The sequence below is a fragment of the Gambusia affinis genome, linkage group LG02, assembly GCF_019740435.1.
Source record: "Gambusia affinis linkage group LG02, SWU_Gaff_1.0, whole genome shotgun sequence".
Classification (NCBI taxonomy): Eukaryota; Metazoa; Chordata; class Actinopteri; order Cyprinodontiformes; family Poeciliidae; genus Gambusia; species Gambusia affinis.
The window spans coordinates 20,131,183-20,143,970 of NC_057869.1; the positions used below are offsets into that span (position 1 = coordinate 20,131,183).

Sequence of the window (12,788 nt, forward strand, 5' to 3'; positions counted from 1 at the left end):
AAAGGTAAAATTATCTCAAAGTTTTCTTGCTCATTATTCTGCCGTTAAGCAAAAAGGAACAATTATGGCAATGACCTGAAACAGGAATTTCAGTCACATTAGTTAATAAATTGTCTTTTTACAGCCTGATGAGTCTTGCTAATAATCTTTGAGCAGGTATTTAACATGCTTGTTTCTCTTTGGTTCCAGATATTTTCCTGAAGTGGTAAAGGAGGGCCTCACCAACCAGGTCAACAATCCAGAAGTGATTTTGGATATCACCCGACCGGACACATTGATTCGGCAGCAGATCATGGCTCTACGAGTCATGACCAACAAGCTAAAGAATGCCTACAATGGAAATGACATCTCCTTCCAGGACTCCAGTAAGTCCTCAGATATCTCCATAATGTTTTGTATATGCCACTGGGGAACAAAATCGAAAAGCCCTGTTCCATTTCTTTCTCTCCCTGCGTGTTAGTTCTGATTTGGACACACACCACAAACACTCTCAGAGATACACAAACTACAGAAACAAGATCTCATTTGTCATTCATGTTGGAACTTGTCACCAACAGCAGAGGATGTTCAGAGCATCTCTGAGGCAAGACAGACTTTATTAGAAGAATAAATAGCTCTAGGTGTGGAGAAACAACATATGATAGACGGACAGGCCCATGTTTAGGAAGATGTACATCTCAAATGCTGTCGTGACAGAAACAATCATGTTTGAATCTGTGGATTTGGTAGAGCTGACAAGATGGGAACAATGCTCTAAGCCCCGTCCAAAATGTGTCTGTATTAAAACTGACAATAAATGTTGTTTTTCTTATCTTTTGCAGTATTCAAATGAAATAGATTGTGAAATGAACTAATGTGTCATAGAAAAATCATGAAAGATTATTCTATGGTTTCTGAAACCGAGTTCAGTCTTAATAGCATAACTTATATTCATTAAGTACCTATAATGCCAGACCTTGTCATACAGGCTGCATGCAACACCATATGTGATGTTTACATTTAAATGAGTGTAATTTTCTTGCTGCAGGTGACGAGGGCAGTAGCTCAGGAAGTGGCAGTGGCTGCTCTGACGGCTGCACGACAGAGTTCGTTTTTGTAGGAACAGAAGCTCCTGTGATTAGAGCCGACAGAAGTGACGAACGGGCTGCAGCTGCTGCTGCGGGCCAGTCGCTCTCCTGTGGACCCTCCACCATCCTGGTGATGGCTGCCCTCACACTCCCACTCTGGGCAGTACAGACTCAATGGAGATAATACAGTGTGGCCTGTTCAATGACTCTTATACTGTTAAGTAACAGTATGTCTTACAGCAAGTTATACTGCTGTTCCCTCACTGGACATGTAGAACCTCCTGGAAACATGTCTGGAGTGACTGACTGTATGGTGTGGTAGGGTTTGAAGTGAGTGCAGCGCTGAATCCTGCTTGTCCCCCAAAGAATGCTCGGTGCCATCAGTGAACCAGCTTTTACCATCTCTGAAAAAATGAAAATGTGGTGTTTTCTCATCATTCTAAAGTGAGCTTCGAAAAACATGCTTCTCGTTTAGGAAACAAAACTATCCTAAGGTGGTTCTATCAGTGATTTTCCAGATAAAGGGAAACCCTTTATTTCTTTTCCTTTGTGTGATGAAGTGAAAAGAAGACAACACTGTTTTTATCTTATTAGTTCTCTTTCCCTCAGACAAAATCAGAAAAAAATTCTGTGTGCATGCATGGGTGTGATGTAAACAGACAAAACATTGTTTCTTCGTTCTGCTTTTCTTTATTTATTCTGATTTTATTTTGTGTTTCCTGGCTCCATAGTTTTAGGTTTGTTTGCACAGAACCATACAGCCTGAACAGTTCACTCGGTTTCCTCTTTGGCCACATCATTGTGTCTTACAGCCACTTTGTTGTTGCACATTTGATTATCTTTACGAAAGTGCTAAAGTGCTGCACTGAGGGACTTTGCACAGATAATTGTATCGGCTTGTTTATTAAGCTGCAACAGGCAACCATCATATAGAGAAAAAAAGATTTATATTTTCAGATCATTTGAACTGATTGTATTGTTCTTTAAGTCCTGTGTGTAGTTAACAGGATTGTACTTTAATGTAATTCTACTGGTATAGGTTAAAGTTACATCTTTATAAAGATATGTGTTTTATTTCATTTTACGTTACAACAATGTTTTAGCAACAATATCAAGCCATTATACTACAAATGCCTGCTAAGATTGGCAAACTACCTGATTTATTCTCTTTTTCCGGAGTCATTAACATGCACTAACACATTTATTTTTACCCTCGGTAGACGGCAACAAAACGTAAATTTTATTTATTTCCCCGGATTCCTCATACAATTATGCACATTGCAGAAATTTGCATGGTTTTTGTTTGACCGGCAACAGCAAACCCTGGAACCTTGCAGCATTTTGCAAGTGGTCATGTACTTTAACATGGCATGTACAATGTCACCTCCAACGGAAGAGGACTGTCAAGGTTAGAGGGCTCTGAGAACTCAAAGAACTGGGGTTACTATACATACCCTTCAGTCTGTCTCCTACAGGCTTTGACCTTTAACAGGCTGTAGAGGCTTAGTGTGCAAAGCAAATAACCTGCGCTCCAGAAACACAGCGCCTCAGACCCCCGGTCATACAGAAAAGGTTAGCCTTAGAAAGTTTTGCAGGCCTGCTGCTAAAATTAACAATGGAAGAACTGTTCAAAAATGTTGCACAAAAGATGAAAAATGTCATGCTCACGTGTGTTTCTGCAGGATCCAAAACCAGTCAGGTCACGAACACTTAAACTGTTTCCACATTACAAATGTCCCTTATCACGGCAGGGACCTCTCCAAATGCATCACTGTAACAAATTAACAGCTCCTCTGAGTGTCTCACAGAGGCCATGTTCGTCCTGTAGCAGAGGAAGACGAGCATGGGACAAACAAGTTTTCCCCTCACACAAAGGCAATGCAGGATGAGAATGAAAAAAATGGCATCAAGCTCAAAGTTTATGCCAGCATCACAGCTGATTGCACTCAGAGCACCAGAAGGGAAATCTGTCCTCAGTCTGAGCTGGTGACTCACAACCGAGGCCCCAAGCGCCGCAGGAAGCTCCTACCACACAATAGTTGACCTCTATGACCTCACTCCTCGCAAAAAAACTATTTAGGAGAAGGTGACTGAATAGCACCCTCCCACCAAAACCAGCATGGCATGATTAAAGCACCGATGCGTAAACCTTAATTGTAGAATGCAACAGGCCAAGGCCTGAGGAAAGACATTGCAGTGATTAACATGAGGCCCTCCTCAATGTCAAACTGTCCAGAAGTAAATCAGTGCTAGGAAAGATGGAAATCCTATTCCTACTGAACTGCTACTGAAGCATTGTTTATTGGGGGGAACTAAATAGATTAGCCAAATTAAACTGGTAAAATACCAAGAAATCTAAATGGTTAAATAAAAAATTGGGCAATTAAGAAAGATTCCAATTCTCTGAAAGATGAAAGATAAAAAAGGGTACAGGGTATTTACACAAGTACTCAACAGTTTGCTCTTCACTTCAGATAGTTTTTATTTTGGACCAACATATCTATTTTATTTGTTACTATACATACACCTTCCTGCATTTCAAGCATGCTACTCTAAAAGTTGGTATAATTTAGGTTGTTGATGGACAAGTTCTTTGTTTTGAGAAAGGATGTAACCAGCTTTGGTGCTAAAATGCCAAAAGAAAATCCTTCTAAAGACATATGTAAAAGTGAGAAAACAGTTACAAATAGTAATGGAAACAATCGTAATGCCATTATGAAAAGATGGGCAGCTGAATTTAGAGGATTAAGGCCTGTGTACATGGGTTACATGCTTTATCACTGGCAGGTTTGATAAATGTTACCAGTCCCCTTTTGTAAACCCGAAGGACACATCGCTGTTTTTCTGATACATATTAAGTTTCCGTCTAAAATGTTATGTGTCGTTTTCTACTGAAGAGTGTTGTGTTGCTGGAGTTTTAGGCTATTTCTATTTGCAAGCTCAAATATTGACACATGGCAGTATTTATGAAACATCCTTTGAATTTTCTTAAAACTCCCATACTTTTGGTTAGCCAGTGAATGGATATAGAATGGATTGTGAATCACACACACTTTTTAGTAATTGATGGCTTCCAGAGATGGAGAGAAGTGGTAGTCTTAAGCACTTTCTAACCAATAGATGTCCGATCTAGGAATCTAATGGGACTAAAAAGATGTGATGCATGAGGGACAAGTTGTGCCCACATCTGCTCCTCCAATGTTATTGGAGCATGAGGAAGAGGATCCCACCTTCAGCTCTTTGGTCTTGTTATTCCTGTACAGTTTCCACTGGGTCAGTGAATCCAGTTTGATTGACTGAACATTTCATGGAAATTTCAGTGAACAGTATAAGGGTGACTTAGCAAGCACCTTCCAATGACAGAGCCTGAAAACTTTACACATAAACACATCTGACCCACCTCTCAAACTCTAAAATAGGGATATTTTCTATGCAGAAGTTGGTGCTGGGAATTGCACTACACTTTGACGAGGAATAAGGTCCCACCATCTAGATGTGTTAGGTGTTGGTAACAACAGCCAATCTGAAATTCTTTATTAAAAAAATAATTGTGGCTAATGTTTTTTTATTTGGTCAGAGTGATGAGAAACATTCATCGGAAAGTCTTTTAAGTATGCTGATTGTTGAATCCGCTGTGATGTTCAGAACTGACTTCTTTTTTTTTTACCTGACTATAACAGGAACATTTTGTTATTTTTTGATGAACGATCTAATGAAAAGGCCTGAGTTGTTTTTTTTTTATCTGTTTTGCTGGTAATGCGCAAACTTTTTATTTTATTATCACTTTTTTAAAGTTTCGCAGCAAGGCAGGGAGAGCAGAGAAAAACACCACTAGGTTTACAGGAATCCGTTACATTGATGACTTTATGCTTGGCGAATTAAAGTAACATTGATCTGTACTATTCACAGGGTGATATCATTTAGTAAATAACAAATTTAGTTTTAAATTATAAACAAAAAAGATAGCTGAGGCAGGTAACTTTGAGTGAGGCCCTGGAGCGACACAGCACAAACTAAAAAGTGTTGTGATGCTGAAGATTTAGGTTATTTCAAATATCAAAGGCAGTATTGCAAAAAAATCCATATAAAAAATGTTTTTATCCTTAAATTTCCTGTATATTTTCTTAAAACGTCCCTTCTTGATAACAAAGGCAGAAAGTCAGCTGATTGGCATCAGATACTTGTTTTGTTTGAGCCTCAGCAGGCGTGATTTTTTTCACAGCAGAAACACAGTAAACATCTGCAGCCACACAAACGTTGAAGGCACCTATTAGAGCCTCTGCTAGAGCTGTGATTGCATCAGAGCTGTGGATGAGTGAGGATAACGCAGGGCTTTGCTGGTGTTGCTGAAAACACAGCAAAAAAAAAGTGAACTGAGAAAAGAATTTCTCAACAGGACCAAAATTTCTGGTCCCGTTTTTCCAAAGTGCTTGTATCTAGGGAAACAGATCCTCTCTGATAATGATAAAATAAACCGTTGCTGTTCTCCGTTATTGTATTTATTCCTATGACTCCTGACAAGCTGCAAGACCATTCTAGTCAGAAATACAAAATCACTCTTTGAAATGATGCAGTGACGGTCTTCATTTACACATGAGCCATAAAGAGATCAATTAGCTTCTTGAATTATTTGAGCCATTGAAAAAAAGGAAAAAAAAATCTGAATTTCTCATTTATTTTTTGCTAAATGTTTAGAATTCAATTTGTTATACAAGGTCTTTTCATTTTGTCGTGAATCATTTGCTGCACTTTTGCTAAACATAATGCTCTGAGTGTGGTACTGTTGTGACTTGCGAAAATTAATGACTAAGGAGCACATTACGATTTTTTGAAGCTGTTCAGTGCACGCTGTTTAAAGTGTTTGGGGGGAACTGAAGTTGATGGTTATACAAGCAGACATGCCTTACCATTTTTTAAAAGACTAAAATGGATTGCTTATTTGGCTTTTGTTACACATTCTTGTATACAGAAAATATTACAATGATAATAATAAACATTTTATTAAAAAACACATTTTTCCTGCCTTTTTACTGTGCATCAGAATTTAAAACTTCTTGTAGAAATATTGTATTTTAATTGTTCAGGTTCTTAGCTTAGCATACATTTATGCATTCAGTCTTTAAATGTACAAAATGTTTTCCAAGATCAAATGTTATCATTAAAGACATCACCCGATTTGTCAATAATGTAAAAAAAAAAAAAAGAAAAGTAAATTGTTTCCTAGAAATATTCCACGTTTCTGAACTAGGAATCTTCTCTACATGCTTTTCTCCATGTCCTTCTGGAACCGCAGTTTTAAACAAAACTCGTCTCCAAAAGACGAGAAGCAAACAGCCTTGGTGAGTTGTGATGGTCAAGTTATTTAGATTACAAATTGTATCTGTAAACGTTCCCCAAAAGTTGGCCTTGATAAGAATTTTGTTCAAATTGTTGACTTTACTTTGTCTTAATAAGAAAATTGGAAAGCTTGGGAAAAAATTCGCAATTAGCCACAATTTTAAATACAAATTGAGTGTGAACCTATTTTTTCTTTGGTGTAGTTATATCAGTTTCTTGCTTGAAAGGTGATTGTGTAAAGAGTCTAAAGGTATTGTGGCCAACATGATATCTTGTTGACATTTTTTAATTAGGGAAGTGATGCCTAAAGCAGCTGTCTTGGGAAACAAATATATTTGGCTAAGATGACAGAGTTTTCACATAAGCCAAAATCTACGTCTGAGCAGTGGATCAGTGCCAAGTGATGACTCCTGCTCTGGAAGCGCATACTGTCAAGGAGCTGAGCTGGGAGACCCAAACTAAACTGTAAAATCCATTAAAACAGAGATTCAATTATTTCAGACAGGACAACCTTAAGATCTGTTCACATTAGATACATTTTACTGTGGACAAGCTGTGCAAGATTCTAGTTTTTCTTGTGCTTACACTTGGAGGGGTGCTTGAAAGCACTTCACTTTGGATCACTTATGCAAACATACAGACGGTTTTGCTTTAGGCCACCAGTACACCTTACCAATTTAAGATTAACCTTTAGTAGACACAACTGCTGATTGTGGAGAATCCAGCTATTTCTAAATTTGAGAAGGACTTAGGGGGGAGACCTGAAATGAGCTTTTTCTGTGATTTAGTTTGGGTTCTAAAAGTTGACAGACCAAACCTGGTTTGCAGCCTTCCTTTGATCTCTCATTTTACTTACTTTTTAAAGTAGGTATTAGAACTCAGAAGTAGGCTGCAAATCCCCTGTATGTATTATCTTGTCACTCTGCATACTGCTAAAAAAAACCCATGTATGCATTTAGGACTGAGAAGCAGGATTTCCTCCTGTCACTCTCCACTATCTTGAATGACAATAAAATGCCAAGAAAAGGATTTGGCTTTCTAACATGTGCCATGACTTTCCCTGTCATAACTACACTTGTTTCAAGATACCAAGCTGCAAAACGTCAGCCTTCCACAATGCCAGGAAGTGACACTTGAAAAATGCACAATGTGCTGCTATGACAAGTGATGTGAGTTGGCATGCTCTTCATATGTGTTTTATGAGAGCAAGCTGACCTGCCTGACATGGTTCCTGGGACTGACAAATCTATCTGAGACTTATTTATTATACTCTCACCTGCACAGATGGATGGGGCATCTTCACTTGTTTAGCCAAGCTTATTTTATTTATTTTTTTTTTATCTGAAAATAAAATAAAAACAACACATTAGGAAATTATTCTAATTTAATGCTCACACAAAACTGTGTACTTCTATATTGCATCAATAACTTTCTATAAGCAGTAAATATTCTATATCACTTCTCCAACTACCAACTCGTCCCTATAAAGACGCCCCAGCAAGGTCACTTAGAAGTTAAAGTCAAAAATGCTCAGTATTTTCAGATACTAAATCTACCACCAGTTGATCACAATTTTCTTTTTGTTTGGTTTTAAACAAATAAAATTACTTCTGATAATACCCAAAACAGTGTTGATCTTCTAACTTAACCATCATGCCATAAATGAGGTGTTTTAAAACATTGTTTTTCCCATTCAAAAGTCAAGTGGGTTTTCATTCTACCAGTGGTATCTTTGAGTTGAAGAGTCCTTTGTTCTTCAGATGTTGGTTTGCTTTTTTTACCACAAGTGTTTCAGATTTACCAAGCAGCTCACGTCTTCCTTTTCTCCTTTAGTAAAGCGACAATGATGTAGTGTCTCTTGTAGAAAGAGAAGGAAGGCAGCTCTGATTTCATCTGAAACTCTGGAGATCAGTTCTTGACACAACATTCAACAAGGTAGTTCTTTGAATTGCTCACAATTCAGTTCTGAACTCCAATTCCTAGTAAGTCAACATGAAGTATAAGAATTACTTATTATTGACTCAGTTACTCTTCTGATTGACATTAAATTATTGTATTATGTTGTGCTTAGAAGTGAGTCAGATTCCATGAAACTGAATCTGAATTCAACTACATAGTAAGAGAACAATCAAATTGAAATGAATGGACTTTAGATCTAATTAGAGTTTACATAGTTGTAAATTAGGTTTGTCTGTTTTGCAAACTGTTTTCAGGTTTAATTTAATTTCAATTAGTGCTTTATAAAATAACTTAACTGAATGGTAATATAAACAGAAATGACAATGTCTTCTAATTGTCCTTCGTAACTTGCAAAACTCACTGATACCACAGAAAGTAGGGTGGTGCCTGTAAATATTGAGGTCTGAGGACATTGTTAATGGATTCTCTGATGACACATTTCATCTTGGCACGGATTGTAATTGCTTTTTACATGACAAGTAATAGTGCAAGGGCTTTAGAGACGGTGAAACAAAATCCCTTGAAAATAGAGACCTATGAAATTAAACCTTGGATTTCAATTTTCTCTCCCACAAGGCTTGAGCAATTAAATGGGTTTAACCCAGTGCTGTATAATAAGACATAAATAAAGTGTGTATGTTGCTATAAGTGTGTGTGTGGGGGTAGGGCTGCGTGTGTGTGTGTCTATAACTTTCATTCATTGCAGATCTAATAAAGATATACTAATCTAGAGTGACATGAATAGCTGGGGAGTCTGAACTTCATCTTCAGTAAGATATTAAAATAATATGTAGGATAATTATTTCTGACATATTTTTCTGTAAGTCTGTATATGTTCACCTGAAAAACATTCTAGTTCATGTCAAAAATCTTGCTATTTTCCAATCGTGTTTAAATACACTTCTGTTTCGTTTTTTCACCTTCACACATTTGAGATCATTTTCTGTCTCTCTTGCTCTCTTTGGATTTAAGATAAAGAGTGAATTTACACAGCAGAGCAGTCCTGGATAGCAGAGACAGAGATTACCCTCCCTGATCTTTTCACAGACAAGAAATAGTTCAGTGCAAACTCTCCCTTAGGGCTTTGCCACCTCTGTACTGACAGTCTGTGCATTAGCATCCATCAGAGAAGAGGAAGAAAACAGTTTTATCCTCTTCGACCTATTGCTTACTCAAAAAAGAGAGGGATGAAGAAAGCCAAAGTACTGGATGATATGCGTGTCACTATGGTGGATAATCTGTAAACACACTGCCAGGTCAGAGCCACACTGATGCAAAGCCAGAAGCTTTGTCTCTTTCTTAAAAATGACAGTAGAAACCGCAGCTTAACTCTGAAACCACCGACGATTTGTCATCCTTAAAATATACTTAAGGGGCCAGTGAATCTGCTTCTGTTAGGTATTTATACACAAAAACACAGTAGAACCAACAGGTTAACATGATAACAGACACGATACAGCGAATGAGTGTTTACAAAATGTTCTGCTTTGTAGCTATATCTTACCATCTGCAATTTTTCTGAAGCTTAAAAGTTTTAGAAGAAATATTTCATTCAAGGCCTCAGGCGCCCTCAAAATATCACATGTTGCATGAAATTCTGCCTCAAGGCTCAGTGGGGCAACTGATTAGCAAGTATTAGTAATAGTATTTAGTATGTATCAGTATTGAAAGTCATTAATTCAACACTAAACAATGTCCTGGTCACTGAGAAATATATTATTACCTGGAATCACTGAAATTGACAAGTTAAAAACTTGTCACAAATTTTGACAAATTTTATTTGTCACAAATTAAACTAATAATTTCGAAGTAATCTCCCTTTGATAAGTATTAAAATGCTATGATCCCTTTAAAGGCTTAAGAACACCAGAACTTGTTGAAACCCAGTTTATCTGTATTCCTATGATGGATCCAAGCATATTGGTTAAGTTGGAAATTCTTATTGCAAATGTAATTAAGCCATTATTTAGAAGCAGATTCAGCACCTAAATTAATGGGACAACATCAAAGTCTGTTTTGTTGATTCACATAAATAGATTCCCACACACCTGTATGTTTTTGTTACTCTTGTAGTACATAATCATGATTCTCAAGTTTATTCTAACACTTATCTCTAAACAGTTTCTCAGACAACAGATTATCATTTGTCGTTGTTCCTGTCTTTGCTCTGAATGGGGTTTATGTAGAGTGTGCTGTTCTATTGCCATTGTATATTGTATATCACGTTATATAGACATAACATAAACATAAACAGTTAGAAATACATATATCAGATAAATTATTACTGTACATGCTTTACCATTGTGTATTGTTCCAGACTGATTGCTCTCAAGCTTCAGTGTGCAGCTGCTAAGTTGAGATAGAAGTTCAAGCCAAAACCTTGTTGTGCAAGGTGTATTCTTATTTGGGTAAAAAGTCTTTTGCTGTCTAATTAAGAGGCATAAATTACAGATTGACTTGTGTCAGAAAATGAGTCGGCAGTACAAATGATGTGTCAGGCTCACTTTGAGCAGGATTCCCACCATGCACAGGAGAACTATGATGAAAAAAGAAAGACAGAATCATCAGTGGTGGAATATGGGTGAGTAGATATAACCATGACTTATGTGATCTGAAAATGTGAAATTTTGAAGGTTGACTTCCTTAGCAAATGGGTCACTGCACAAGTGGAGAGTTGGGGAGGTTCTTTGTAGTCGAAGTGATGTTTTTCGGGAGCAGTTTTAAATAGGTCAAAATGTAAAATGGAAATCTTCTCCTGAAAAATAATAGCAAACTATTGAATCAAGTTCATGCCAAATTATCATTTTGTTGTGTGCTTCACTCACAGCAATGCTTTAATGTTTAGTACTGAACCCTTCCAGACGACACACAAGGTAACACCTGTTATACCAACTGAGCCACCCAGCAACACAAAATCATTCATTTTCTAAATTCACCTCTAACCTACTGTGTGCAGCTACTCTGAAGAATTTTCAATCTGGTCACCATTAAAAATCTGTTGCTAAGCAAGCCTTTAACTTCTCTGTTTTTTTTTTTTTTTCATCAAACAGCAGGATCATTTGACACCTCAGCAGTACATCAAATATAATCTGCAAAACTGTCAGGCAAGCACATGCATATTTCAGTCCCATTTGTTGTCACTTGTTCTCACACCTGAAACTAGATCTTTAGCTTCTGGAGAGAAAATCCACCATGCAGCTGAAAAACTAATTATGGTTTCAGGTCAGTGTGGTAGACCAAACAGTATGGCTGGTAATGTGACCGGTGAGGTAGATTTCACTGCAACATAATTTAGATTGTGACTTTTTATCTGCTTATTTGCATATTAAAGCATCTATATTTTCAATATTCCTGGAAATGGCTAAAATAGCAAAATACAGAAGAACTAATTTTAACATCCTTTGCTAGGAGAATAGGATTTTAAACGGTAAATCTAAGAACATAGGAACAATGAAGAGTAAAGGAGGGATGCAGGGGATGAGGTGATTTATTGTAAAACCTGTGCTCTAGTCCTGTCTGATAATCTGGAAGCAGTAGGTGGCAAGACAGCAGAAAACGTTATATTGATGAGACTGTTTACTCCCTGGCCAGGGAGAAAAATAACACGATTCCAGCAAAATAGAGCTTGGGTAAGACTGGGATTCTTTCTCCATGAGGGGAGGATTGTGGGTAAAGAGTTGCGTTAAGTTTTCATTTATTATTACTATGTGTAAAAATATATAGAGCAGCACAGAAACAGAGAAGCAGGGTGGATCAGTTTCATGCTGAAAGATGTCATCTGGCCTCTTTATGTCTGTGAACTAAAATCAATTATGAATAAAATGAAGCACATACATACATAAATAAATGCAAAGCTTTAACCTTGGCATTGGATTTGAGCTGCAGTGTTCAGTAACATGAACCTCTGGTCAGAAAAAAAATGTGTTTGAATTTTTCTAACCTTGGCAGGTCGACAGCAGCACTTGACACGAACTCCACTTGTTTGTACTGGATCTACAGGAACCTGCTTTGCTTTGTAACTGTAATAATTTTTATGTTCTCATTTGTCGCTGGTAGGTGGATGAGTGTGGGAGGGATTTACGTTAGAGTTCACAGAGCACTGCAAACTGCACACCGACAAAACACTGTAAGTGATGAAACAGATCAAAGCTTTGAACTAAAGCCTGTAATTTTATGAGCTGTTTCTTTCTCACGCAGGCATAAAAACACAACATCTAGAACTGGTACCAGTATTTCTCCACACTAAAACGACTGGGATGTGGACAAAAAGCAAATTATCATTTCAGTTCAAATGAGTGCAGTTAGGATTTAGTCCGATTTCAATTTCACCTTATGCCAGCTTTACATGATGATAATCTCCCACATATTAGCATAATTCATTAATTAATGCAGACAAGTTGCTCAGCACCAGCAGAGTGTGAAAAA

The 12,788-nt window shown here is 37.3% G+C and overlaps 1 protein-coding gene across 2 annotated transcripts in view; it reads left to right on the top strand.

Annotated features, from left to right (window-relative positions):
- gpc6a (glypican 6a) overlaps positions 1–6,033 on the top strand; it is a 141,611-nt gene extending 135,578 nt beyond the window's left edge. For both annotated transcript variants that reach the window (XM_044101510.1, XM_044101520.1), the window contains 2 exons: positions 190–365; positions 1,028–6,033. In XM_044101510.1, coding sequence (XP_043957445.1) covers positions 190–365; positions 1,028–1,251 — 400 coding nt within the window. In that variant the 3' untranslated portion in view covers positions 1,252–6,033. The remainder of the gene's footprint in view (positions 1–189; positions 366–1,027) is intronic.
- Positions 6,034–12,788: the final 6,755 nt, after the last annotated feature.